The sequence below is a fragment of the Neolamprologus brichardi genome, chromosome 14 (assembly GCF_056152115.1).
Source record: "Neolamprologus brichardi isolate AB-2024 chromosome 14, ASM5615211v1, whole genome shotgun sequence".
Classification (NCBI taxonomy): domain Eukaryota; kingdom Metazoa; phylum Chordata; class Actinopteri; order Cichliformes; family Cichlidae; genus Neolamprologus; species Neolamprologus brichardi.
In genome coordinates this window covers 16,012,180-16,039,329 of record NC_142117.1, presented here as the reverse complement: position 1 = coordinate 16,039,329, position 27,150 = coordinate 16,012,180, and the positions used below count along the sequence as shown (strand labels likewise).

Below are 27,150 nucleotides of genomic sequence, written 5' to 3'. Positions count from 1 at the left end.
AAAAATGACCAAAGAGAAGCTATTTAGCTCTAGTTATAATACACTGCACTACATCTTTCCAAAACCAACATTTGCCCAACGATGTGAGAGACTGATAACCCCACAGTGTATATGATATATGCAGTGGGGTTTGCATAGTTTATCTCAGGATAGCACAGAGTTCTTTTTCACAGGATTGCAGTGATTCAGTCAGTCCAATTCATCTATAACTTTGCATCTTGTCTTTTTAAGAAAGTACTTAAAACTCACACCTCACTGTAAAACAGTATACATTACTGATACAATATCAATATTTCATTTTAAAAAATCAGTTTCTGTCAATGCAAAATTAAAGTGACACTCCTCTATTCAAAATACACCTTATTTTAAAATAATGTCCAAGCAATAACTGGCACAGAGTATTTGGGGGGTGAATTTATTAGGGCTTTCTATGGCCAGTGTACATCATCATGATCTACAGAAAAAACTCCAAAGTTTATTCAGGGGACAGTCTTGACTGAGTGACCTCGAGCTTGAGGTATAAGTTATTATTTCTGTTTACAATGTGTGATCAGTGTGTGTATCGTCCTTCAAATCAGAGGTAAAACCAAGCTGCTAAATCAGCAAAAACAAGAGCACCACAGTCTGGTGCTTATCTATGTTCCTTAAACCAAAAGATTCAACTGACAAAAATAAAAAGTATGAACATGGGTTAATGCTGGCAAAGGTTAACATGTTGGGTTGTGCCCAGATTACAGAATATGGCTCTTTATCACAAATCCTGCTATTAACAAACAGGTAAAAAACAAAAACAAAAAAACCTACAAGAATACTTGACTAATCGCCTTTTCTAAAACTTCACAGATAAAAGCAAGACACTTGCACTCCAGCTTTGAGTACAGGTACTTCATATTGACTGACACAAAACATACAGGTGAGTTAAAAGTAACAGAACATGTTTCTGTTCACAGCTGGATTGTCCCAAGTTTCTGGGCTGACTAATGCTACACAAGTGCAAGTACATGAGTTTCAAAAAGTGCTCTGTCCATAAACAAGTGCCTGGCTATGTTACAGAGAATGTACAACTTAAAACAAAATGATACAAAATCAAGCATAAAAGTACAAAAAAAAATGTACAAACATGATTGTATTTCCTTGACTTGCTGAGCTTTTGCAAATAGGAGATGTTGCATGACAGTAACTGCATTACTTGACAGATTTGACCTTTTTCATAATATGCACAGCCTTTAAGTACACCCAACGGGTTTTCCGTAGCAAGAAAATATATTCATTTATTTTTACAAAAGATAAAGTAAAAAAAAAGCAGCATTTTTTCTAACTTAGAGCAAAGATAGTCAATGTGGGGACTTTGGTAAACAAAATGTATTGCTGAGGCATCTGTATGTACAGCATATGCACAAATGGCTTTTTTACATATTACATTATGGTTTATGTTTTTTTTTTTACATATTACAGCAAATTTCTATGAATGCAGCCTAACAGGTTATGGAAGCCCTACATGTATTTACTGTGCATGAGCCACAGCATCGCCATCACAGGTGTGAACTGCATATGTACCATAAGCTGCCAGGGGGATTCTTGATACATGGTCTGTATTGCACACAATCACACATTTCCTCGATTCCACAGAGGATCTATGCATACTCGTCTTCATCAACAGCAGTATCATATTTTTTGCTGCACAAAGGTTTCAAGCTTTATGATTATCCGTGCGGTACATTCCATCACTCTCATTGCAACCTCAGATGTGTATCTGTCATTGGGAATCTGCGGGAATGGCAGGAGATCAGGGTAGCGAGTTCTCAGGCTGTCCACACCGTATCCTTCCAGGATCTGAACGTCACTGGCGAGGCCTTTGAGCTGGGAGTTGTACTCCTCTACTTTTTGAGCCAGCGCAGTCGGCTTTACATCTTTGTCTGACTTTCCTCTGACAGCATAATCAGCAGCTATCAATGCAAGCTTTGTGGCCAAGTAGCACTTGAAACAAACCCACTCGTTAGCATTCTTATGAAGGTCATTGCGAGCAGCAGAATAGTTTGCTCTGGCTTGTCTCAGCCACCTGCGGGCCTCCACAGGGTTTCCAACTGTCTTAAAGGTTGGGGGAACAAAGAAACGATGCGAGTGTGATGAACTTGCATAACTTGTATAATGTTCCCTGAACTGTTGCCTTTCTGATTTGTGACTCGTTGCTTCCTGGTTCCACGATGAATAAAACCTTTGAAATGAGAATTTCTCTGACTGGAAGCGGGTTGATGATGCAGAGTAGGCTCTCCTGGAAGCCCTGTCTGTATTTTGCTGATCAGCCAAAGACTGCTTCTCCATCCTGTTTATCTCATTCTGTAGGTGCTTGAAGACTTCTGTGGCAATGTCCAGATTTTCTGCATTTTTGTCTGGATGCCATTTGAGATACAGTCTTCGGATAATCTTTTTTCTCTCCGTCTCAGGAAGCTTCCAGGCTTGTTCAACTACTAAGGTCACTTCTTTAAGAATCTCAGGCAATGCCTTAAGTTTGATCTTTTTTGGAGACTGTTTATGTGGAGGGGGTCGCAAGTTTTCTTTGCCAGGAAATGGAGGGGGGACCATTCGTAGACCGGAGGAACGACTGTCTGGGCTCGTAGGTGTTAATGGTGTTGATGTGTCTTGAACTTGAGTGCTTTCATCTTGTCTGGAGAACTTGTATAAGTCGAGGGAACTAACTATTTTGTACTCACTATAACCAATGTCGATCTGGAAGCATTTCCCTAGGAAACTTGTGTTTTCTTCCTCTTCTCTTTCGACTTCTTGCACAATGATGGCGTATGTGTAGGTGGGCTGATATGAGCCATATATGTCTCCCCCCTCAGAGTCTACAAGATAACCCACATATTCCCCTGGATAGAATACATTCATTGGATCCATGAGCAGTGTGTGATGTATCTCTGCTGGAATTGGGGTTCCAGGGAGGGGTAGCTCAAGCTGTGAAGGCTCTGTTGAATCATATTTAACACCAAGGTTGTCCAGCTTCTCTGTGATTCTATAGATGTCATTACAGCCCAACATAGCAATCAGGTACGACGTGTCTGAAATCAAATTGTCTGTAGCAGACTTCAGTGTCATAGCAAGAGCCAAAAGAAAGTTAATGTCTTTGCTGTCTGAATGTTGGATGTAGAGGTGAATCACAGCTGTCCCATATCTCTTGAGGAATGCTAGCGTTTCGCTGCGACTGTGCGGGATAGGGCTACATCCTTTCACTCTTAAAGTTGTCTGAAGTTTCTCGAAACAGGACACTTTGAGTCCTTCACAAAGCGCTTTGCAGAGACGTATGGCTTTGTCTTCATTCACAAGGTATGCATTATCGTTCTCATGTTTCATTATTCTGATCAGTCCTGTGATGAACTGTTCTGATGAGAGCAACAGCTGAAGGCGACCTTGTAGCGAGCAAAGGGCACCGAACTGGCACATTTTTGGAGAGTCCTCATCAAGTTGCTCTTCAAGAATGCTACTCAGCAGTCTAGGCCTTAGCTTCTGTGGAAGTAGCATGATTAGTTTTGTGTGGTAGGCATGATCTTTGCCTAGATAACACTGGCTCAGATCCACAAGCATCTGAACTCCAACATTACCCTGAATTCTGCTCTTGTAATGTGGTGCATCATCAAACACCAACACATTAGATTTGGCTAATCTACCATCATGGCTTGGCAGGTAAAATATCAAATCTCTTAGATCTTCAAGGTCTTTGCGAATGTCCTTTGGCTCATTATGAAGAGACTTGAACAATCCCGAAACAACCCTTTTCACAGTTCTCATTTCATTTGGGTCAAGCTGCTTTCCCTCTGAATTTCTGTAAATTCGCCACAGCACTTCAACATATTGTCTGGTTGACACAACATCCTCTGTACCAAGCTCTTTGAACAGTTGATGAAAGGTACCGAGTTCTAGAGGTAGTTTGTACAAGTAGGGTTTGAAGTCAGATTCATTGTCCAAATTAATGACCACCTCTTCAGGTTTTAGCAGTTTCCAGCCATCTTCTACCATGACAAAGGCTACTCCACGGAGCTGGTAACGGAAATCTCTTTTATCTGCATTGAGGAACTCATATGTGGATCTTAGAACTTTGTTCCTGGTTTTCACCATTTCATCATCAGGATTGGATATACTGCAGATATTCTTACAGTTGCTTATGACTTTCTCCAGAGGTGGGTCCAAGTTGACACCTAGCATGTTTAACACTTGGTCAAGTTGTTCCTGCCCAGTGAAAGTGCTACCCTCTTGGTCCCTTATGCTTAAAGGTGTAGCTTTCTCCGGTAGTATTGGACATGATGTCCAAAGCAAATGAATAATATCTGTTTGCTTGAACTTTGGATTCACTTGGGACCCACTGAAACGTATGAGAGGAAGTGTGGCACTCATCTCTTGGTACTGAGAATGAAGTTTGATGAGTTCTTTGGGTGCTCTCTCAGGGCACAGAAAAGGTATCATTGAGAGCTCTTTGAGAAAAGTGCCCTGAAAAAGGTCCATCCTCTCACTGAAAATATGGTTCAAAAGAACATCGACAATGGTTTGCACTTTTTCCTTGGTCCAGCTCTCCGTTTGCGCTTTGATGCTGATCTCTTTTGCAAACTGAAGAATTTGCTGCTGTGATACTTCATGCTTGAGACCAATGTTTCTCAGAAAATTTATCCATGAGGTGAGCAACAATGTCCCATTCTTGGGTTTTGACACTTGCTCTACTTTTTTAAAAAACTCAGTAGGTATGAATGACTTTGTAGGTAGCATAACTTCAAACACTTTAACTGTTTTATCATAGAAGAACTTAGTTGGCCTGATTCTGTTTGAGTAGTCATAGATGAACGACAGTTCCTTCAGTTTCTCATAGAGCTGATCTTTCATCTCACATGGTTCTTCCATTGCCAAAAGCCTCTCCTTCAGATAGACAATGTGTTCAACTTTGGCATCATAGGAAAGACTCTCAAACTTTGGCAGAAGATGATGGAGGTAGATTTCTAAGTCATCTATTGGCATGCAGCCAAGGAAGGTATACAACTCTTTGAGCTGCGGACAATCTGCAAGAAATGCAAAGGAGTTCGTGTTTGCCCATTTGTCTATGTCCGCAGAAGGGAGACTTTTGGCAAGAACATAGTTTGCCCCGTAGTTAGCAATGCTGATATATTTTCCGCTAACTGATTTAAAGCATGGGAGGAGTTTTAGGCTCTGTGCATCTTCTTGTGTGAGGCTAGCCAAGTTGCAGTTGAAATATAACAAAAAAGCCTCAAAGTCCTTGTCATTCAGGTTTCCCGATTTGAATGCAGATGTCTGAATCATGTACTCTACAGCTTTCAGAACACTTGATGGATTTTCAATGTTTGCAGTGTACTGTGTCAGAAAAGGCACGAGCTGACTCTCTTTGACACAGATTTTGTTAACTGCAAGTTGAATACACCCTGCTTTCATTAGGGTATGAAAGACTTTGTCATTTTGGCCCTGTGGAAATATGGCAATGCTCATCAAGCTCAGAGGTAGAAGCACATCATACTCTGGAACAACAAGCTTTTCTCTGGCCATGAATTTGATTCCAGGCAGCAAAGCCCAATCTTTCAGAATTTCAAGCACTGTGTCGAAGCTAGGTTTCACTTCCACCTGATTATCCTTAACAGCGATATTCTCACTGATGAAGTTCCACACATTCTTTAGCCAGGATTCACTTGCAAAAGTATCTCTCCATTTCACAGGAATCTTTGATCGATACTCTCTTGGAAGAACAGACCCAAGTAGGTCCCCAAAGCTGCTGATGTCAAAGCTTTTTGCAACTCCTGCATTCAACAGGATGTTGCTGTACCTAATGTACAATGTGTTCATGAACATGTCTTTCCTAGAAGATATCAGTTCATGGTGTGCTGTCAGGAACTTTGGTCTCTTTGAATCAAACACCTGAAGCATGTTGTCCATTGTTACCGACAGAGGCAAGCCCTCGACTTTGACTTCATTTTCCTCTATATCTTTAAAACAGTAGTCCACTAGAAGCTTCAAGTTATGAACTAGCTTATAGTTTGACTGCTGGAGACGACAGGGGAGTTTTCCAACATGGCATGATGTATCCGGTGATGAGAAAGTGTAAAGAAAGTGACGGACATCACTTGGTGTAACATAACATACTGGAATCCCTGCATCTTCCAAACAGAAGTAGAGATTTGCAGTCTCATCGCAGCTGTGAATCAGGTTGAAACCAATATCAAGAAGCAAGGTTTTCAGCCTGTAGACATTTTCAGCCACAGACTTCCTTGAAGTTAGGTTGTACTCTGTGTTTTTCAAATGCTGAAGTTCATCTTGTAGTAGGTTATCAAAAAAGGCTCTTCCCTTGTTTGTTGTAGATGTATTCACCCATGAAATATAAATGACAGAGTGCATCTCAGAGTTGTCCATCTGTGCTGCTCTGACAACAGGAAGGAGACGTTTCAGGTCAGCATGGATACAGCTGTATACTGCTTTAACCAGGCAGTACCAGTCTGGCTGTATATCAAGTCTGTTGGCTGGGAAGAAGAACAGATATTTCCGCAGTGTATCTTTAACAACATGAAGTGGTGTTCCTTGGACTATAGTCATGGTGGGATCTGGACCTGGGAAGTATCGACGCTTGAGCTGAATCAGCAGTTCCACACAGGCGGGTGCTATCAGCGATGTCATCAGATTGTTATTCCAGTCACTCCTCACCCCAACTCCATTGTCATCTCTCCACAGGTTTCTTCTGGCAGAATCTAGGGCAAAATGTCCATTGACATGAAAGGGTAACCCTGTCTCGAGTGAAAGAGGAAGAAAGCAGAAAGCTCTGTGGGGTTTTTTGTAGTTGTGACTTACACATGCAGCTACCCCTCCACGTGGAAACAGGGTGATGTCTTCATTTTTGTGAGCTGAGATCACACTTTTAGAGACATTTTCAATGTTAGGGAAGCCGGATCTGTTGCAGATCATCCATGTAGTCAGATTTCCTTCAGTATCCTCTATGTCCATTGTGTAGGTTATCTGCTGGACTGGGATAGCAGTAAGCGGCTTCTTTTTGGTCACACTGTCAATGACAGAGGCATGAAATTGTTTGCGTTTCAATCGGTCACCATCTGTTATTTTGGCTGTCACAGAGTAGAGCACTTTTAGTTCACCAGATGAATGATCAATAGTACAGATTGATATTTTCTCCATGTGGTTAAGAAACATCAAAAGCTCTGCACCATCAGTTTTAAGCTTATCCAGAAGGTTCTGTACCATCCTGTCAGACGCAGCGACAGAACTGATCTCTGATGTCTTTGCCATGTCTGTAGAGCGGATGGGAAATCTGAACATCGTGCTGCGTTCCAACTTAAAATGAGCTCCTAAGTAAAGATTAAGAACATCTGAAAACTGAGACCTGAAGTCAGAGTCCAAGTCTCGAAACATTCTTCCTGGACTCACAGATGTGGCCCCAGGTGCATACCGTGCATGTGGATCAAAGATACAAAGAATGTCATTGTTAGAGATGAAGGATGGACAGTCAGTTATGTGGTAGACTGAATTGAATCCTATGCCATATTGACCAGTTTTTCCTGGATTGGCCTCTTTTGTTCCTCTCCCAAGATTCTGTATACCTCTGATATCATCTTCTGTGAATGGTTGATTGTTAAATACACAGAGCGCTGGGCCTTGCATCGGGATCCATTTATCGTCAAATATTCTATCTGTGGGGTGCGTTCTTGGATCAAAAACAAAGTAAATCTCTGTTGCTTTGGCATCATCTGCATTTTGAAGCAGCTCTTTCAGCATTTCTTTTTCCGATGGGTAAGCATTGAGAATGCTTTTAATTCTGCTTGTGAGCTTTTCTTTTTGTCCAAACTCACTCCCAAGTGTGGTAAAGCAGACATTTGAGGCATATCTCTCCAATGCTTTATGACGTTTTGGGACTGCTCCTAATTTTACAGCAACCTCTCTTGGAATATCCCCGTGACAGTATTTCACCGTTGAGTCTCTGACTTTGATCCAGGGGCAGTCATTGTAGCACAGAAATTTTGATGGCTGCAGCATTAGATTGGAGTCGGGTAACAGAATCTCACCATAATTCACTTGACAGTATTCTTGGTTCTTGTCTCGTATTAGGCTCCATATTCCTTCACTAATAATTCTGCGACATAACTGGAAGTTTTCCTCACTGAGTACTTTTCGTCCACATTCTTGCTTCATAGTTTCCAGAACAGCTGAAAAATCTTCCACTGTGAAGCTAGGTTGTACCCCAACACTTTCAAAAAGCTCACGGCAGCTGTTTCTGTACTTGTTGGGGAGCTGGTAAAGATGTGGAGCTGCATCAAAATTTAGGTGGAAAGCAACTTTGGAAGGACTGACATATGTGTTCTCTACCAGGATGGAGCTGAAGGATTTCAGTTCCTCAGTTATCTGATCTTTTGCACTTTTGTCCTGTAGCATCTCCTCATGAAGATATTTGTAACAGGCATTTGTTATGTTTTCCTGATACAGAGTTACACCATCAAAAGCCTGAGAGAGCTTCTTTAGCTGACTGATGACCAGTCCAACTGAGGGTTTCCTTATTAGACCAAGACAGTCTTTCACAGCTAGCGAGATTGCACCACAACCTTTAAAGGATGGGGAATTCTCGTTCAGGATTGGCATCATCAGACACACTGTGTCCTGATGTTCAGTTGTGAAGAGCTCTCTAGCAGAGAACATTGTTGTTGGGGAAAAGTTGTTCCCATGCCACGGGAGAGAGAATCCTGCAGGCCTTGTCAGGAATGGAAGAAACCTGATGTCCTGCAGTTTCTCCAAATGCTCAGCTGTTCCTTCATCTCTCATCTTCAGCTTTTCATCAATGAGATTGAGTAGTATACTACTACGGAAGCATGCAGCTGTATGATCACTTTCATTAAGATCCATGACAGAATGAGCACGCTCAATCAGGTCCTCCCACGACAGATCGTCTTTTACCATACCTAACTGCACTAGCTTTACTAAACATACAGGGTTTACATAGTCTTTAGAAGTTCCTTCAGGAAATCTTCCATCATCAGCGTTGTAGAGTTTAGCAACTCTTCCCTCTGGGTGAATAAGTTTAGAAGGTAAAACCAGTTCCTTGTTGGGGCCAGAGCATGGGATACAAGGTGTAACCCTGAGGATTGAAGCAAAATCCTCTAGTTTCTCATTCAAAACATAATGCATTAGGGGGTCCCTAAGCTCTTTGTCAATTTCCTGGATGTGTGGGAAAAAGACATCTGAAAAGAACTGCTTCTCTGTCAGGGTGTTTTCCATCAGCTTTCCTTTGCACCCAGCATCATCAAATCCTTCCTTCACCCAGTCAGGCAGCTCAACAGCACAGAGGTTTTGTGAGCCACTCTTTTTGAGGTATTTCAAGAAGATTTTGAAAGCAGCGGGTCCTATGTCTGACCTGCAGAGTAAGGCATCATCAAGAAATCTGACACATTTGATTGACACCCACGTTTTGCCATCTGAGAAAACTCTTGCATGCTCACTGTCACCTCCTTTGGCTATTTCTTGGTAGACACCCTGGCTGATCAGTCTGAAGTCATGATGTACCTGACCTGGATCTGGCCAAGCTGCATAGTAGTTATACTTCAGTAGTTCTCCACTTTCGGCCATTAACCGTAGCATGGTGAGAGCTGCTAAATAGGCCTGGACAATGACATGTCTCATGAATATAGAATTCCACTGTCCTTTGGTGTCTGTCTTCCAAATCTCTTTACGGTTTGATGTCACAGCAAAGCAGCCATTAATTTGGACTGGTAGGCCTGTTTTGATTCTTAAAGGTAAGTAACAAAACACCTCTCCGATTGGTGTTGCATTTGTCTTCACTGTCCATTTTCTATTCTCCTCCTCTGAGAGAAGAACGGCCACCCCTCCACAAGGCACTAGTCCTAATCTTTTTCCACTATCACTAAGGGAAAATTTGAGTGCCTCATTTGCATCCATTAATGAGCAAATGAGCCAGTTCGTGACCTCAACTGCCTTCTGGGGCATTTCATCTGTGAGTCTTCTTGTCTGAACACCTTTAGCAGCCATCTCAAAGTACTGGTTAGGATCTTCCTCTGAACCTCGGAACAGTGGGGAGTGGAGATCAACAATGCGCTTGAACACGTTGTGAAACTCCTCCACCATAACACGTATGATGCATCCAGACTTGGGAACATCAGAAGGTACCTTGCTGGTGCTTGCTACTTTCTTCATAACCTTTGCTGCAGATTTTAGGATACTTAGAGGTCCATATGAGGCTTTGGATGACCACACACTTTTGTTGATTACCACGACATCTTGCGCTCCTGCTGGATTTGGTTCCTCATATTTCAGGTATTTCAAGACCATGCTTCCAACATGTTGAGTGAACAGAATGAATCTGTGGCCACATATGCTGAACTCATCAACGAGAGAGTAGATATCTGTGGTATTGTAGTACAGACTGCTGATTTCACTTACTGACGCTTCCTGCTCTGTTCTGAATGGAAGTCTGAACAGTGTACCATTGTATTTGTATGGCGAGTCCTGAGCTAAAGGAAGCTGGCAGTTGAAGACATTAATGAAAGGTTTGAACTGATTGGGAAACTTTCTCAGCCTCCTCTGTTGCTTGTTCCAGTTGATTTTGATGCCTGGATTAGACCTGTCTCTGATGTGCTTGCTGATGTGATTAATGTTTGGATCAAACATGATCATGAACTCTCTGCTCATTATGATGGGGATATCTGTAATGTGATAAACAGAGTTAAAACCCAAGCCAAACTTGCCAACTTTGTCTGCTTCACACCTTTTCACTGATCCACCTAATCTTGTGATGTTCAGAAAGTCTGTGTCTGAAAATACGGCATTATTGAAAGACCACAAGGCAGGCCCGTGGCAAACAATCATGCCAGGGTCAAGGAGATTCTCCCGAATGTCAGTGTTTTTTCTCATGTCAATGAGAAAACTGCACTCTGTTGCACTTGCATCATCAGCATTTTGAAGATGCTCTTTGAAAATGTCTGCTACAGATGGATATTCCTCCAAGATATTTTTTATTCTCACTGTTAGAGGTTCTTGTTGGCCAGACTGTTCAAAGCCAAGATTCTCTGGGTTTATCAAGCGTGTGCTCAAACATGGGACCTTCAGCCACTCTGCTGTTTTCATAGGAATGTCATCATGGACCAATATAATTGGTTCTGAAGCGTCTTCGAGTAAGTCGTTCAAATCATCAACTTTGATATCACAGTAGGTACATTCATGGATGGGCTTCATCGCTAACCTGCTTGGGTCCTTGTAACAAAGAATGGGCACATGCATGTTAGTGTCTACAGGTATCTGATTGTTGTACAGCCATCTCAGGATGTTGATTAAAAGTAGAATATCACGTTTGCTTTCTTCCTTGGTCATCTCTCCTTCACATCTCTGTCGAATGAGAGCAATGACTTTGAACACATGGTCTGGGACAACCTCTTCAACTGAACCACAGAACTTAAAAAGCTTGTGAAACTTCCTAATTGTCTTGGGCAGAGAGTAGAGGTAAGGCTGCAAGTCTAGATCAGGGAGGGCTTTTAAAACTGTCTGGCCAGGTGACGAGAACGTCTTCCCTGTCCACACCCAATCAAAAGGCAGTGATTTCATTGCTTCTCTTGCATCCTCAAGATGAGCCTGCATGAAGCCATAAATCTCAAACAAGATCTGCTGGAACTGATACCAATCCTCTGTGGTGAATGCCTGAGATTTATGCCAGTCATTCACTGCTTTCAAGTGTTGTAATACTTGATCCACTTGTGGCTCCATAGTCAGTTTCAGTGCCTTCTTCATACCTGCAGATGTGTGTTCAACCAGTGGTACTGAAGATCCCACAAGCACTGCATGGGATATTTCACACATTTCAGACAAAGAGCAGATATGGAGAGTATCTCCAACCCAAGCAAGAGATTTAGGGTAAGTTAAGGGTCTGTCTTTACAGACCGGTGCCCATTTTAGTTTAAGCAAAGCTGTCTGAGCATCAGCTGATTTTACAAGCTTGGTCTGTTTGTTAAGTATTTGCAGCAGTGTTTTTGCCTTTTTAATTATCAAGTCCCATTTAGGTTCCTCACTGCTTTGCAACTCCTCTATCTTCTTTGCCACTCGAAGTACATCTTTTTCACTGAGCTGTACTTCATTTCTTAGTCCCAGTTGTCTGAGTGAATGAAGAATATCTGGAGATGATGTGAATGTACTTGTGGGAAACCTGTTTTTTTCCTCCATGAAGAATAGATGTTGCAGGATCTCTAGCTCAGGATCAAAAAGATCTGTCGCTTTGACTGACTTTCCACAAGGCAGCTGAATGAATTTAAGAGCAGAAAGCCATCCAATCACGGCTGAGTTTTCATTCTTTAGAAAAGCCAAATGTTTAAGAGCCCAGAGCATGATTTCAGTTGTCTCATCTGTTGTGTAGTAACCTCTCTCAATATCCTGAATAATAATTTTGAAACATTCTGTTGTTTTCACTTGTTCAACATTTAGCATTTTGATGAGGCGGATTGATTCCTCATCAGAGCAAGAAACAAGATTTTCAGATAATTTCACATCTGGCGGGTGCTTGGCTCTGTGGTGTAAAGCTCTGGCCCCTCTCAGTGATGTGAATGCTGAGGTACTTTTAGAGCATGTACCCAGTTTTTTAAAGATGGAAAGGTCAAGTAGGATATGCTTCTCCTTCTCTGTAATGTCAGACAGCCCTGCAAGAAAATTTCTGAGTGCAATTTTCTCTTCCACTGAGAAAGAAGAGACTTGGCTTGATAATCGTTGGGCTGATGTTCTACTCATAATTTGCAGAAGCATACCAGGAGAGCATGGGTGAATGTAATTTTTTAGCAGAGGATGCTGCAAACAGGGATCCAGCTTTTTTATCACTACTCCTCCAAGCTTTTCTATGATGTCAAGCACGTTTTCAGAAAGTGGCGCCTCTTCCTCATCCACAAGTACTATGGGTGATGGAGTTTTGAAACGAAGAAGCTCAACTGTGTGTGTGCTTTCCTCGAGTGGCACAAGTGGGATCAAAGGCATGTCTTCAAATGTATTTAGGTCGTCAGCAAAATATATATAGAGATGCTTCCAAATCAACTTTAGCCAGGAAAGTGTAGGATGCTTCAACTCCCTGTTTCCAGGATCCCAGTGAACTTTAAAGTCTCTGGTTGGCCAGGCTGTTGACAGGATCTCCTTGATGAGTCGAGCTGAACGTTCAGGGTTCAGCACTTGTAGCTGAGTGCAGGGTCTACCTGTTATAATAGTGAAATTTAGAAATTAGCACAAGTTATTATTACAGACACAGATGCAAAATAAAATCTGATCAATGGGTTATTGATACAGCTGCTACACCTTTAAATGCACCTTTTCATTCAGAGCTCAGCCACACAATGCCATTTAATTTTTGAAGTGTTTTGTTTTCTTCTTAGTCTCTTGTCAAATTTTACTCATTAAATGAGGAGTATATTTTTTTCCTCAGACACATCACCTCAAATACTCAGAATCTAAATATATTTAAGACACGTAAGTCATGCAAACACACTTGCACAAACTTTACTGTGTATCCACACACACACACACACACACACACACACACACACACACACACACACACAAATTGTTAATTTAATAAGGAAAAAATGCTTTTTCCAGGCTTGTGGCACTTGTTCACTTCGCTCATGTATTAAAACACAGACATGCATGGTAATTTATCATGTTATTCATTTTTACCCTGTATCACTTTATATAGTCAGATGGCAAAAACAGTTGTTCAGAAACACTAAGCCAAAAAATATTAAATAAATATATTTCTTCTAATTCTTCTTTGCAAGCTACATAAACATTGTGTTTGATGTCACTGTTTGATGAAGACTCATTTATAGATAATGATGATAAGACTTCAAAAGTGCCAAGGAGTTGGGGAACACACATACATACATATGATACGATCAGTAAGATACTAAAGTCATGCCAGTCTGAATCCAGTCTTATCATTCCAACATATGAGTTTAGGTTAATAATAAAAAGGTCACACACTTTGAAATACCTTACCTGAACACCCCCATAGAAACTGTTGCACTGTAAAATTTAAGAGATGTGGGATGATTTTTACTGTTTCTTTAAAAAAAAATGTGGTAAAATAAAGAATTTAAAAAGTAAACAAATGATAATTTTTCAGTTCAGGACTTCTGTATATCTGAGTAACATTAAGGCCTTACCCACCCTAAGGCCAAGGTTTGGAAGTACAGTTAAGATGTCTGTTTAAAATTAAATTCTTTATGTAGTTCCCTCCCCAGACGCCTTAACGCCCACTCACATCCTCAAAACTCAAAACTGGATTATAGATGGCAGATGTCTGCCATCTATAATCCAGTTTTGAGTTCCCTCCCCAGACGCCTTAACGCCCACTCACATCCTGGGCCATCTGACCTCAGGAATTCGCATGATAAGGTGGGGCCAGGTTTCACAATGAGCTCACCCGAAACCCTGGCTGATTGGGACCCACACCCAGTTTCACACCTTGGCTCAGGCGATTAGAGAATCATCAGGGGGTCCTTTTGTCCCTCTGTGGGGGGATACTCCCACTAGGTTTAAATCTGGGACTCCCCACCATTTGACCTTAGAACTGAAGAAGCTTCTCAGATGAGAGGTGAAACGTCTTCAAGCAACTTAAAGAAGTCCAGACGCTTTTCTTTGCAATCTCCTTTGACTACGATGACCTGGATGACTGAGAACCTTCACAGACAATTCTTTATGTAATAAAAATGAATAATAGCAAAATGTTAGCTAGCAGAAAAAAATAAGCGGTTAGTTCCAAATTGCAGCTATGTATAAATGGAGTATTCTCTGTGTCTTCTACTTTGGGCTTTGGGGAGAAAGTTGTTTTTTCAGCACTTTTCCTCTGCCTGGGTTGTGACCCACAGTCATGACTATGGCATGAGTATGGCAGAGCGTGCACTCAGGATCTGCTCTTGCAGGCCGAGTGGAATGCATGGCACAAAAACAACTCATCCATGAATCAGCGTGCTCACTCTCTCTTCCATTTTCTCTCTCTCCCCTAAATTTTCTATCAGCCTATCAGCTGGGTACCAGATTTACTGCCCCGCTGGCATGCTGAGAGCACAACAGTCCAGTGTTACAACATGGCTGAACCCACATAACCTACTTGTTCATCACAGGACTGCAAAGATTTTCTTTTGGAGATACAGGCCAACTAAAAAATTAACACAATACTTTAAATCAAAATCAAATATAATAAAATAAATAATTTTTTTAGGCTTCCCTAAAAAGACACTTAATCTAACAAATTAGATTAAATTCCTATTGTCAAGATTACAAATAAAAATCTGTTAAAAATGTTTAACATTGTCAAACTCTCTGCTGGTCACTGCTGGAATAAAGCTGATTATATATACATTTATTAAAAAAATAGGTGACATTACCTCTGCATTTGGCAGCTTTCTTCAAACTGTCCATCACTGAAGGCTTGATACTCTCTAATATGAATCGATGCTCCAGTCCTGGATACAAAGACCTTAGGATGAAGTTAAAAAAAGGTCATAAATTTTGCAAATTTAATTCTGAGTTTACACATAAAGCCAAATCCAGCTGGATGCAGTTTGTATAATGGTAGGCACAGTTTTCAAACAAGAAGCTATCAAAGGCCATGTTCACAGAGGGACAGCAGATTTCGCACTGTGCATGTAATTCAGTTTGCTTTTTTAAGTTGTATTATTGTCTCATTTTTCAAAGGCATCAGCAATACTCACTAGATAATAATGCAATTAGTCTGTCAATATTTTTGAATAAATCAGCATCAGCCTTCCTAATATGGAAATTTCTTACCTTGCCACTAAACCTTGCAAAGAGCAGTAATCTTACTTAAAGCCATGAAGAATGAACCAGACTGTTTATATAAATGTATTTGGAACTAATGCTTGACAAAAGGAAAATGAGAAATGGATTCCTTATCCATGAAAAAAACAACGTGTGAATAGTTTATGGTAAAATATATAAAATAAATATTGTCTTCTCCTGTTAAAATCCATTCAGGAATAATAAAAGAAATCAAATTAAGAAGAGAATTACAAAAACATGATGAAACTGGCAGAAGCTTATATGTAAAAATAAACCATCTCACTCTGTCTGTACCTGGGGTACTCTTCAGAAGCAATGTAAATGGCATCTTTTTCGGTCACAGAGGATGAAAACGTTATAAAGGTCTCATCTTGGAGTGGCAGGAGCTCAAGTCCTATAAGGTCACTGTAATTAGCATCTCCAAGTGCAAACTCCAGCAGCAGCAGCTTCTCCTGTGAGGGACCTGTGTGTCTGCTCTTCCTGATCACTTGCCGCACCAACGATGGCGTCACCTTCCTCACTTCACCGGACTGAGTCATGTAGGCAGCCAAGACAAAGTCCACAGCAGAAGGCACCTTTGCCACCTGCATTCCTGAGCTTTGGAGGTAGTTGATCACAGTCTCTGAAATGCCATCGTCTGTGTCCAGCTCTGAGAACACAGTCTGGTCCACCCTGACCCAGCTCTCGCTGAGGGAATAGATTACTTGGTGCTGCAACAATTCATCAAACAGTGGCTGGAGAATGGGTTTCCAGCGGGACTTGACCGGCTTAGGGTCTGGCCAGGCCCTATAGCTTCCTGTAGGAGACAATGGAAAGTCTTGGTCCTTTTTTATCTGTACCCTTTTGATAGCCTCAATTATGAGAGTGAAGTAAGCCCTCGGGATGACACTAATTATAAGAAGCTCATTCCACAAGGCAGCTGGATCCCTCCACTGGTCCACTTCCCGCCACTTGATACTCCTGCGGTTGTCCGTGAGGCCAAAGAAGCCGCTGACATGAACAGGAAGGCCCGTTTCGCTCTCTTCTCCGGGAGGAAGAGGAAGGAAACAAAAAGCTCGTCCTGAGAAACCGGATGTTGCACCTTGGTCCTCTCTGTTAAACAGAGTAAGAGGCAGGGCAATGCCTATGCTAGGCATAAACTTCAAATCATCTGCCAAAGAGTCCAACTCAGCACACATCCCTCTTCCCCCAACTCCATTACACACCAGCCACGTCATCCTCTGGGTCTCTTTAGCCGTTTCATCCTGAGTCTCGATGTTGAGCTGGTAAGTGACGCACGTGATGGCAGAGCTGGGAACGCCGTTGCTATAGCTGTCTATAGCCTGTCCCAGTATCTTCAGTGCATTCGGTCTTTCTAGCTTATCATCAGTATTCTCCGTTGCTGTAACCTGAAACAACATGCGCTCTGTGCCATCAGACTCGCGCACATGCAAGGATATTTTTTGCACACTTTTAAGGAAGAGGAGCACCGTGTCTGCGTCAGCTTTGAAAGATTCAAAGAGCTCCAAAACCTTTTCCTTGTTGTAAATGTTGCCGCTCAGCTGAGATGGTTTCATGCGAAGCGGGAAGCGAAACAGAGTTCCAGGAAAGTGGCCATCCTGAATGGTTTGACTGGAACTCCCAAACATCCCAAAGTATGGAGCAAACTGGTCAGCTAGTTCCGTGATCTCCTTAATGTCCGACTTCAAGTTCCAGCATTGGCCCGACTCATTCACGCCAAACAGGGTCTGATGGGGGTCCAGCATGGCGATCTGGTCTCCACTGAATATACTGGGAACATCTGAAACATACATACAAAGAACAACAATAATAGCTAACAATGGTAAGTGGTTACATTCAGATCAGCATATTAGGCAAGTGGCACAGTCGCCTCACGGCAAATGTTTCTGAGTTTGAACCTGATGGTAGGGTGGGATGTTTCTATGTGAAGGTTTTTTGCAGGTGTTCTGGGTTTCTTCCACAGTCCAAAGACATGTTGTAGTTGTTGTTGTCACCATGAATGGTAGTAAGCTTATTACAGTTAACTAAAACTAAATTAAAAACTAAAACTAGATGTGAAAAACCATTGTAGTTAACTGAAATAAAAATAAAAACTAGACTGGACCAGGACATGCCCTCCACATGTGGGAGGACTAAAACTAAAGTAAAACGAGGAAACACACTCTGGAAACTACATGAAACTTAAATGATTAAAAAAAAGACAAAATGAAATAAAAATACAAAATAATCAGAAAATAGAAAACAATAACAACTCTGCTCTATGACCAGGCAGGGTGCACCACGTTTCATGCACAGTGTTGACTGGAAGACGTAGATATATATTTGGGCTTCTGCTTTGCTTGGACATTTCAGTAAATGCATTAGTGAAATTGTTTTTGTAGCCTTTAATATCAGTGGAAGGGTCTCTGGAGGTAATTATCTGCGATTTGTTACCACTGTGATTTATGTTCCAAACTTACTGCCTCTCTGTCTAAATTTGGTTGCGGTCAGACTCTGAAAAATACAGGTAAATATTCCTTGGTTCAACACACTGACTCCACATGAGAAAACAAAACATCATTCAACATTTCGCTAGATAAATAACACTGTACCTGTAATATGGTACACAGAATTGAAGCCGATGCCAAATCGTCCAACTTTTAAAGGATCTTCTCTCTTCCTGCTCCTTGCGATCTCCTGAATCCCATTCCAGTCTTCCACAGTGAACACCGCGTCATTGTACACGTACAGTGCTGTCCCTGGAAGTCAGAATCAAATGACCATGCTGGGAAAAACTCGAAAAAACAAATGTGATTATTCTAAAGTGAGTGAGTAAAGATAATGTATTTTCTTTGACTAAATTGTTGCCTCTCTTCCCAAAGAAGTCAGAGTAACAGAATTACTGCTAACAGATATTTAACCAGGACAGATTCTTGCCAGCATGAGAGCTTGAATGTTTGCCCTCTGATTTAAGAGCTGATCACTGGGCTATGCTGCTGGACTTAACTTGTTACTGACTGCTAACCTTGATGCTGAGCCATGTCGGGTGACCACAGTGACTCCGCTCCATACTCTGTCTCATCGTACATGAACTTGACCTCTGTGGCTCCAGCATCCTCAGCATTTTGGATCAGCTCCTTCAAAATAAAACAGAGGAAAGATCATCAACTATGAAGACAGGGCCTTGTAACAAAGCCACACAGAGATATCAGCTTTATAGGTGGATAATTTTATCTAAAAGGCCTTGCCAAAAAAATTAAGACCTTATTAAAATAGATGCCGTCATTTGGGATTTCAGCTTTGGAAAAAGTACAACCATATATGGTAAAGGACCTGAGATCGGCAAGTTAAAGCCAAAATAAAACTATGACGTTTGTTTCTGTGCAAACTTGGCATATTTTCTCATTTAAAATCCTTTTTTTTGCCTACAAACAGCCTTCTCTTGGATGAATCCCTACCATAGCAGACTGATGATATAAACTCATAAAATACCACCAATCCGATGCACGTGTACTTTAAACAGATCAAGAGAGTTTTAAATACTATCAGAAATGTATAAATTCTGTACAACCTCTGTATGCTAATTATGTTTAATATGTAGTCTATACAGACACTTTTTTTTAAAAAAAAGCACCCTTACCTTTAGAATCTGTCCACCTTCAGGATATCTCCTCAAGATATCTTTCAAAAATTCAACTAACGGAGGTGTCGTCTGTCCAAACCTTCCTGTAAAGACACACTGTGTAAGATTCTCTTTAATACTGACTCATTGATTGCATACATGTGCAGGTTTTCATGTTACCTCCTCCTTTTAGGCCTCGTCCCTCCAGAATGACAGATACTTCTGGGCTTCCCACGGGCACCAAAGTACCAATTTGCACACTGTTATCCAGCTATGCAGGATTGATGTGAGGAGAGAGAGCTTGTTTTAATGTACAGCAAGAATGCACCACACTGAAATAAAACTGTGTGTGATCAGGTGACATGAAGAAAATCTGTATTTTTAAAAAGTCCTTACAAAATGAACATGTAACTGCATGAATAGACATGTCATTTAATGAGACTTAACAACAGACTTATAGTCTTCAATCTTTCACCACAGCTACTGTTAAATCATTCGGAGTTGGGGTTATTGCACATTAGTTGACAGTCTGCCTTTTCCTGGTGAGCATTTCTGAATCAATGCAGCAACGCCTGACTCAGCTGCGTGGGGCTCTTCAAGGTGACACTGTGCCCTCCTGCACTCAGCAGTCTTTGCACATCAACATGCTCTCTGGCAAACTGAGCCATCCCACTCATCATCTTCATCATTGTCACGCCACTGTACAATTATTATTTCACAGTATAAAGACGTTTTGTGATGTATATTGTAAGCAATATGTTTCTTAGAACAAATATACAGTGACAGAGCTCAACACACAGAGGAAGGTGAGACCTCGTGGTTATATGTAATAATATTATTAGGGAAAAAGTGAGTATATAAATCTGTATAAAACCTTCAATAAATGTAAATAACACCTTTTATGTAGTTGCACGCAGGCAGTCTTCATTACTAATGCCTTAAAAGAGTTTTTTATAATAGCTTTAGGGTCCTCTATCAAATATTTGGCTGCTAGGATTGAAGGTTTAATTTTATCTGAAAGCACCCACTGCCAGGCATTTACAATGAAGAATGTTTAGAGACCCAATGAGAACAAGCCAAGCTTGCCTTAAAGTGCACAGCACCTCTTCCATCACACTGCTGCAGATTTAATTGCATCAGTGAATCACCAAATATAGACTTACATCCGAAGGACACAAAGGAAATTACTTTCTGTTATTGTTTCCTAGGAAACACATCATGTAACATAGCTTCAGGCACAGCAGAATTCATGACTGTATTACTTTTACTTAAAACTGGCCCTGCAGTCTATGTGGTGTTAGCTTGTAGGACTGGCTTGTAGCTAATTTCTGCATATGAGATGGGATGGGGTGGAGGGGGGCTGCCAAGCACTGCCCACCATCTGGTGCTTTCCATCAGCTGAGCCACAAGACACGGGGCCAACTGCAGTCCTGCTAGTCGTGTAAGTCACTGAGTGAACGATTACAAACTAGCACACCACAGTCACGCTATAGATTTACCTGCCCACAAATCTGCAGTGTTATTAATGAGTTTAGATTATGTATGTGTTACGAATTAGATTAACGGATCAAATTTTTAACAGTAACACATCAATAATTACCATACAATCACAGACCGTTCATTCATATAACTGTACAATTATATATGCACACAACTTAATAACCATGATCTTAAAACTGCAATATTTTGGAATACACAATGTGATATTTCTAAATCTGGAAAAATTAAACAAGCTTTCGTTTAACGCAGCGTTTTTATTTCAATCCTCTGAATGCAGTAACCTTAGTATTATTCAATACACTGTGATGAAGAGGTGCCGAGTCATGCTGTCTGCAGTATGAGTGAGATCACTGGGCAGCAGCCAGTGGAGCAGATCCTGTGTTTACAATAACTGCATAATTGTCACTGTAAGAATCATAGATAGATAGATAGATAGATAGATAGATAGATAGATAGATAGATAGATAGATAGATAGATAGATAGATAGATAGATAGATAGATAGATAGATAGATAGATAGATAGATAGATAGATAGATAGATAGATAGATAGATAGATAGATAGTCATGAGATCGATAACACTCCAAGGCCTCAAATAATTACTAACACAAATAACTAATTACACCACGAGGGAAACTCACAGCACTTCTAACAATGAGGGCCCTGTTAACAGTTTAAATGAGTGTCACACCATTTGTTCTGCAGTTATGGAACAGGGTCATTAAAATAGAGCAGCTTTCTGCTGTTTGTAATTATCTAATTTAAGAGAGAGAAGCCAAATTTCTTCCTCGTGTCTTTCTGCAATGACATTACTAGAATGTCAAAAAACAAAACAAAAAAATATACAAAAACCATTAATTTACTTTGTACTCAAGTACTTACATAAACCCAAAATACAAGAAGTGGCTCACTAATAAACAAAGTAACAGACTTGTGAGTCTTGCTCTAATGTAACATACAAGTGACCAGAAAAGTTGGAAGATTTGCTGTTGCACATCATGTGCATTTTGTTTTACTGTGATCATACTGTGGCACGTTCAAAGACGTTTAAAATGACAATTTTATTGTTGTCCTTATCAGTTTTATTTGTACTCTTCTATTACAGAAAAATAAATGCTCACCATTCTCCCATTGTGAGTCAGTCGTTGCTCTTTGACTGGGAGGTTTGTCTCCTCGTACAGCAACTGCTTGACATCTTGAACAGATGTAAATGGAGAGACCCGGTAGGACCTCAGGCCAGTGCACTCATGACGAACTGTCACCCATGGCAACCTTGAAAATACAAACACACATTTCAAGTTTTAACAACAAACAATGGCAACAAATTTTTCTTATGTATAATAATCTTCCAACAGACACAACACTACAATTCAGCAGCAAAGAAGGAAAGGTGTTAAATTTCATCACAAGAAATAAGAGTCTTGCTTACGGTCACTATTGATCAAGGTGTAAGTTTGGAAGAAACATGAGAACGTGGACTCTTCACCAGGTCCATATACCAACCGTCCATTAATGCCATTTTATGTCTGTGTAAGGTTCTACAATATCATATTGAGAACACTGCTCTCTTCTCTTTCTCTTCACCCCCAAACAGTTAAGGCAGATGGCTGAGCCTGCTTCTGATAGAGGCTTCTTCCTGTAAAATAGGGACTTTTTCCTACCTACTACCACCAAGTGCTTGCTCATAGGGGGTTGTGTGATTGTTGGGCTTTTTCTTTAAGATTCAAGGGTCTTTACCTTACAATTTAAAGTGTATTGAGGCAACTGTTGTTGTGAAATGGGACTATATAAATGAAATTTAATTGAACTAACTGACCATCCTATCACATCCTTAAAACTGAAACCTTACTGCAGTCCCACCCAAGATCATTGATCTCTCAAAGCCTTCAAGAGCTGTGCTGTTTCCTGACAATAAGCCCCCCCCCCCAAAAAAAACAAACAAACAAACAAACAAAAACAAAACAAAACCAAAAAAACCCATACCCTTCCTCATTTTGTTCCTGGTCACTTCTTCAAAGAGCACTGGAGTGCTTTATAGAGACATGCTGCTATTTCTGGAAACTATGTGGTTGTTGCAGTTGAATAAGACAACCTTAGGCTAACCTGTTAACAGAAATAAAACAATATATTTCTGCTCATTCAGCAGGAGGCCATTGGAGCTTTGTGGTTAAGTCCCTCTGGACCACTGTAGCTGGGTGGGTGTGGCAACCAGATCCAGCAGAGGATGGTTATAAAGCATTACAGTGATTATTTACCTTTACACGGGCAATAGAACCACTTTGTCGAAACGTTTATGCCTGGTCCATAAAGGGAAGCTGTAAAAAATGTTGATATTCCTGCCTTGACTGTTAGTTGAGATATTCACTGGGAAGTCTGAACACCTCAACTACCGAGGAATTATAGGAGGGCTATCAGCTGCAAATATTCAGTATGTTACATGTTGCCAGGAGTATATGACAGCCAACAGGAAACTTACCAGGGGTCTGGACAGTTTGCCATGTCGCTGCTGCTTTGTGTCCCAGCACATACACGTTCATTGGACTATCTTCCCCACTGTGCGCAGGAATACACCATCCGAGAAAAGGCTGTCGTGAAACAAGAAAACCGTTATTTTCCATCACCTGCCCCTTGACAGTCCGGTAAATTTATACCAGTCCTCTCGGTGATGTATTACACACATATATATAGCATTTATGTGTTGATGTGATTTGTCTGAGAGTTTTCGTTGTGGCCGTACACCGCCGGTGCCGGTTGTTATTTTTCCACTGAGCCTCTTTAGGAGCGTTATCCCAACAAACCTCACTCACTTGTGTGTGTCCAGCGCGCGCCGATAATGGTCCTCTCGAAAAGCAGAGACATTTCACGGCACTCGGTATTCCTGGAAACAATCGCAACAACAATAGCAAGTGACACTGTTAGATCCCCCAACTACACACCGACTCCTTCAAAGGCGATGTTCTAATAATAATGAATTACACCGAGCGTGAGAGCAAAACGGGGGAATACGAAGCGAGAGGATTCCCGGGCGGTTACTTCCGCTTCGTCTTAAAGCCCGTCAGGAAGACTAAGCAGTCTCAACTAACCTTTAATTAACTGTTGTCTTTCTTCTGGGTGTGAATTCACTGAGATATTTCAAATATATTTAAATATTTTCTTCTGCAAGCGTGAATTCATTATTATAAGTTTCTCCTGTAACGTGATGCAGTGGTGTGATGACCAATTTTGTAGGCGCATGCGTAGAAGCACATTAACGGAATAAATCTCCCTTTAGGATTTTTCTCAGTAATAATTTTTCTATTCTTTAACTGACTGTACTAATAACTATCTTTCAACATTATTAATCTGCACAACAATATACACTAGGTTCCAGTTAATCTTTAATTCAATTAAGGTCACGCGGTCAGCAAAAAAATCAAGAGCTCGCTCTGTGTTCTTTTCCGTGATCCGGAAGTAACCTGTTGAGCGTCTTGCCGCTGCAGCACTAAGGTTTCAGTGTGTATAAAATCCATCATTTGATACTAAAAAAATCACGTTCACTTAATATTTAATAGAAAGATACATCTATACATGGGAAACGATTCCCGTGGAATATAAACTGTGCCAAAATTTAGCACCAAACAGCCGCCTTCTTACAATAAATGAAAAAATATAGAGCTTTCCATGTTCTTACAAGTGAATGTTAGTCTATTATTGACTGTTGTTGGTCTTTAAATAATCTGGATCTATAAATTTTTCCGGCTGGCCAATCAGAACCTGTGTTGTTGCCTTGTCAGTAGGCTAATTAATTATTTAGGGGGCACCATTTCATACATTTGAAGTCAAGTTGGGCACAAAATGGAAAATGTAATTTAATGCAAAATGAAATGTGACATGGGGGATAACAAACAGATCACCTACATATGAAAACTACATGTATGAAAATTAAAATGTAAAAGCCTCTTTAAAGTTAGCTGTGCAATTATTTTAAAGAAAGGGAACACTTAATCCTCCTTTATGTCACTGGAAATGTAACTTCCTGCTTCTAATTATTTTTGATTGACTTATTTATTTTACAATGTCATTGTTTTATTGGTTAGGAGACATTTATTGATTTTCTCTACAATTAAACCAAGTGGCACCATCTCTATATATAATGACATCAGCAGCAAAAACAACAAAAATGCTGCTAACCCAACATACTGTTTTCTAATATGGTGGGAAAAAGTGAAGTGTGCTAGAACTGGCATGTGTGCTTCCAAATGTGAACTCCTTCCAATATACTTTGCGTTACTTTTCACCAGTCTAAGCGGCTTAACCTGCTGACTTCTGGGAGTTGGAGTCTCAACCAAAGAGCTCAGACGCCAGCACACTGCAGTCAAAGATGCGCAAATGAACTTTGTAGAGGAGAAACACTGGCAGAGACATGAGGCCTGTCGCCATCACATTAAAATCCTACAGAATTAATTTCTCAGTATATTTCTCAGTGAAATATACCACCTTTATCTCTCCTGCTCTCTGGGTATGCTCTCAATATATAGAGGCTGTTGTCATACTGGTGTCTTTGGCAGGAATCATATAGCCTATCCATTCTATATTTGAGAGTGTGGTGCAATACCTTGGGGCAGATTTACGTAGAAAAGTGACATCATCACTTGAAAGTCAAGGACTCCCAGCACCTTCAGACATAACCCTACTCTCAGCTAGATCGTGCTGGGTTGTCTGAGGACACGCAGTCTGTACTAAATACGTTAAAAAAAAACAAAAAAAACCCACTTCAAACTTAGCCTGGTGCTGCGATTTCGGGTATTCAATGCTATAATAAAGATAACAATTCCACGCAGGCCCACTTCTATGTTGTAACAATAGACGTGCAATTTCTACATCATTTGAAAATATCCTCTGAGCCGAAATACACGTCCTACAGTGCTCTATCGCCCCAGCAGACCACATCTTATTATTGCCGCATTGTAGAGAGGAGGATACTCACATGAGGAAACGCAGCAGCATCAGCGCAGCATCTCTGCACTGCCTGCTGCTCCGCAGAGGAGGACTCAAGTTCCTTTAAATGACCGCACCAACACTCCAGGGATGTTAGTTTAAACGGAATCAGCCCTCAGATGTGCTCTCTAACAGGCGTGAACACCTCTGTACTTGTTTCATACTGCAGGTTTTAACGCGCAGGTCTCTTAAAGAGGCAGCATCTGTGGAAACGTCCGATGGGACGCACCACACTAGCATATTATGGGATGGGCGAATAGACACTGTGCATTATACAGAGTGCAAACTGTTGTAGACTAGAACAAATAATCCAGTTAATAATATTTTTAAAAGTAGTAATGTAGGGGCTCAGTGGCAGAAGAGTGAGAAAAAGATGATACAAGCAACTACTTAAGTTGCAAGCATGTCTCAAAGACATGAAAGACTGTAGGGCCTCTAATTTCCTGTTTTAAAATTGAGATTAAACTCAGCGTATTGTACTTGGTCCTAAATATTTTTGAAAACATGGTTTCTGACCAAATCTCTACTCTGGACTGTGTTACCTTGACCTCCAGAAAAACTGCAGGGAATCCTGGAGACATTTTGATGCTTCAGTGAGAATATAAAATAACAATGTAGGACTGCTTTCTTCCATTTGCTAGTTCATGCATTTATTACTTCTAGGCTGTGATATATTATCATCAGGTCACTCTAAAAACTGAAATCCAAAATGCCGCAGAAAGAGTACTGACAGGGACTAGAAAGAGAGAGCATATTTCTCCCATATTGGCTTCTCTTCATTGGCTCCCTGTTAAATCCAGAATTAGATCTAAAATCGTGCTCCTGACATACAAAATCTTAAATAATGTTAAATATATGAGTCCCTGTCATAGCTTAAAGTCGTCTTGTGCCTTGTTATTCTAATAGAGCACTTTGCTCTGCGACTGCAGGCTTACTTGTGCTTTCTTGGGTATTTAAAAGTAGAATGGGACCCAGAGCCTTCAGCTTTCGGTCCCCTCTTCTGTGAAACCAGCTCCCAGTTTGGTTTCGGAAGACAGCCACCCTCTCTACTATTGAGGCTTAAAAGGCTTTGATAAAGCTTATAGTTAGGAATGAATTCAATGACCCTGAATCCTCCTTTGGTTACACTGCACTGGGCTTAGGCTGCTGGAGGCTTCCCATAATACACTGAGTGTTTCTTCTTCACTCTCCTTTTTTCCCACTTTTTTATATGTTAATACATCATTACTGCATTTAATCACTGGTAATTA

At 40.8% G+C, this 27,150-nt stretch overlaps 1 protein-coding gene across 2 annotated transcripts; it reads right to left on the bottom strand.

Moving 5' to 3' along the window:
* Nucleotides 1–401: 401 nt before the first annotated feature.
* sacs (sacsin molecular chaperone) lies at nucleotides 402–26,061 on the bottom strand. Of its 2 annotated transcripts, XM_087850899.1 has the most exons (12): nucleotides 25,890–26,061; nucleotides 23,731–23,801; nucleotides 23,400–23,508; nucleotides 22,045–22,195; nucleotides 19,604–19,694; nucleotides 19,442–19,527; nucleotides 18,827–18,938; nucleotides 18,414–18,560; nucleotides 16,117–17,602; nucleotides 15,408–15,499; nucleotides 14,017–14,043; nucleotides 402–13,217 (listed from the first exon to the last, which is right to left on the bottom strand). In XM_087850899.1, the coding sequence occupies exons 3-12, from the start codon at nucleotides 23,420–23,422 to the stop codon at nucleotides 1,666–1,668; spliced, it is 13,767 nt and encodes a 4,588-aa protein (XP_087707025.1). In that variant the 5' UTR covers nucleotides 23,423–23,508; nucleotides 23,731–23,801; nucleotides 25,890–26,061; the 3' UTR covers nucleotides 402–1,665. The 2 variants fall into 2 exon arrangements, with proteins under 2 accessions (XP_087707025.1, XP_006799884.2); XM_006799821.3 differs by lacking the exons at nucleotides 14,017–14,043; nucleotides 25,890–26,061 and having other exon boundaries at nucleotides 23,731–23,871.
* Nucleotides 26,062–27,150: the final 1,089 nt, after the last annotated feature.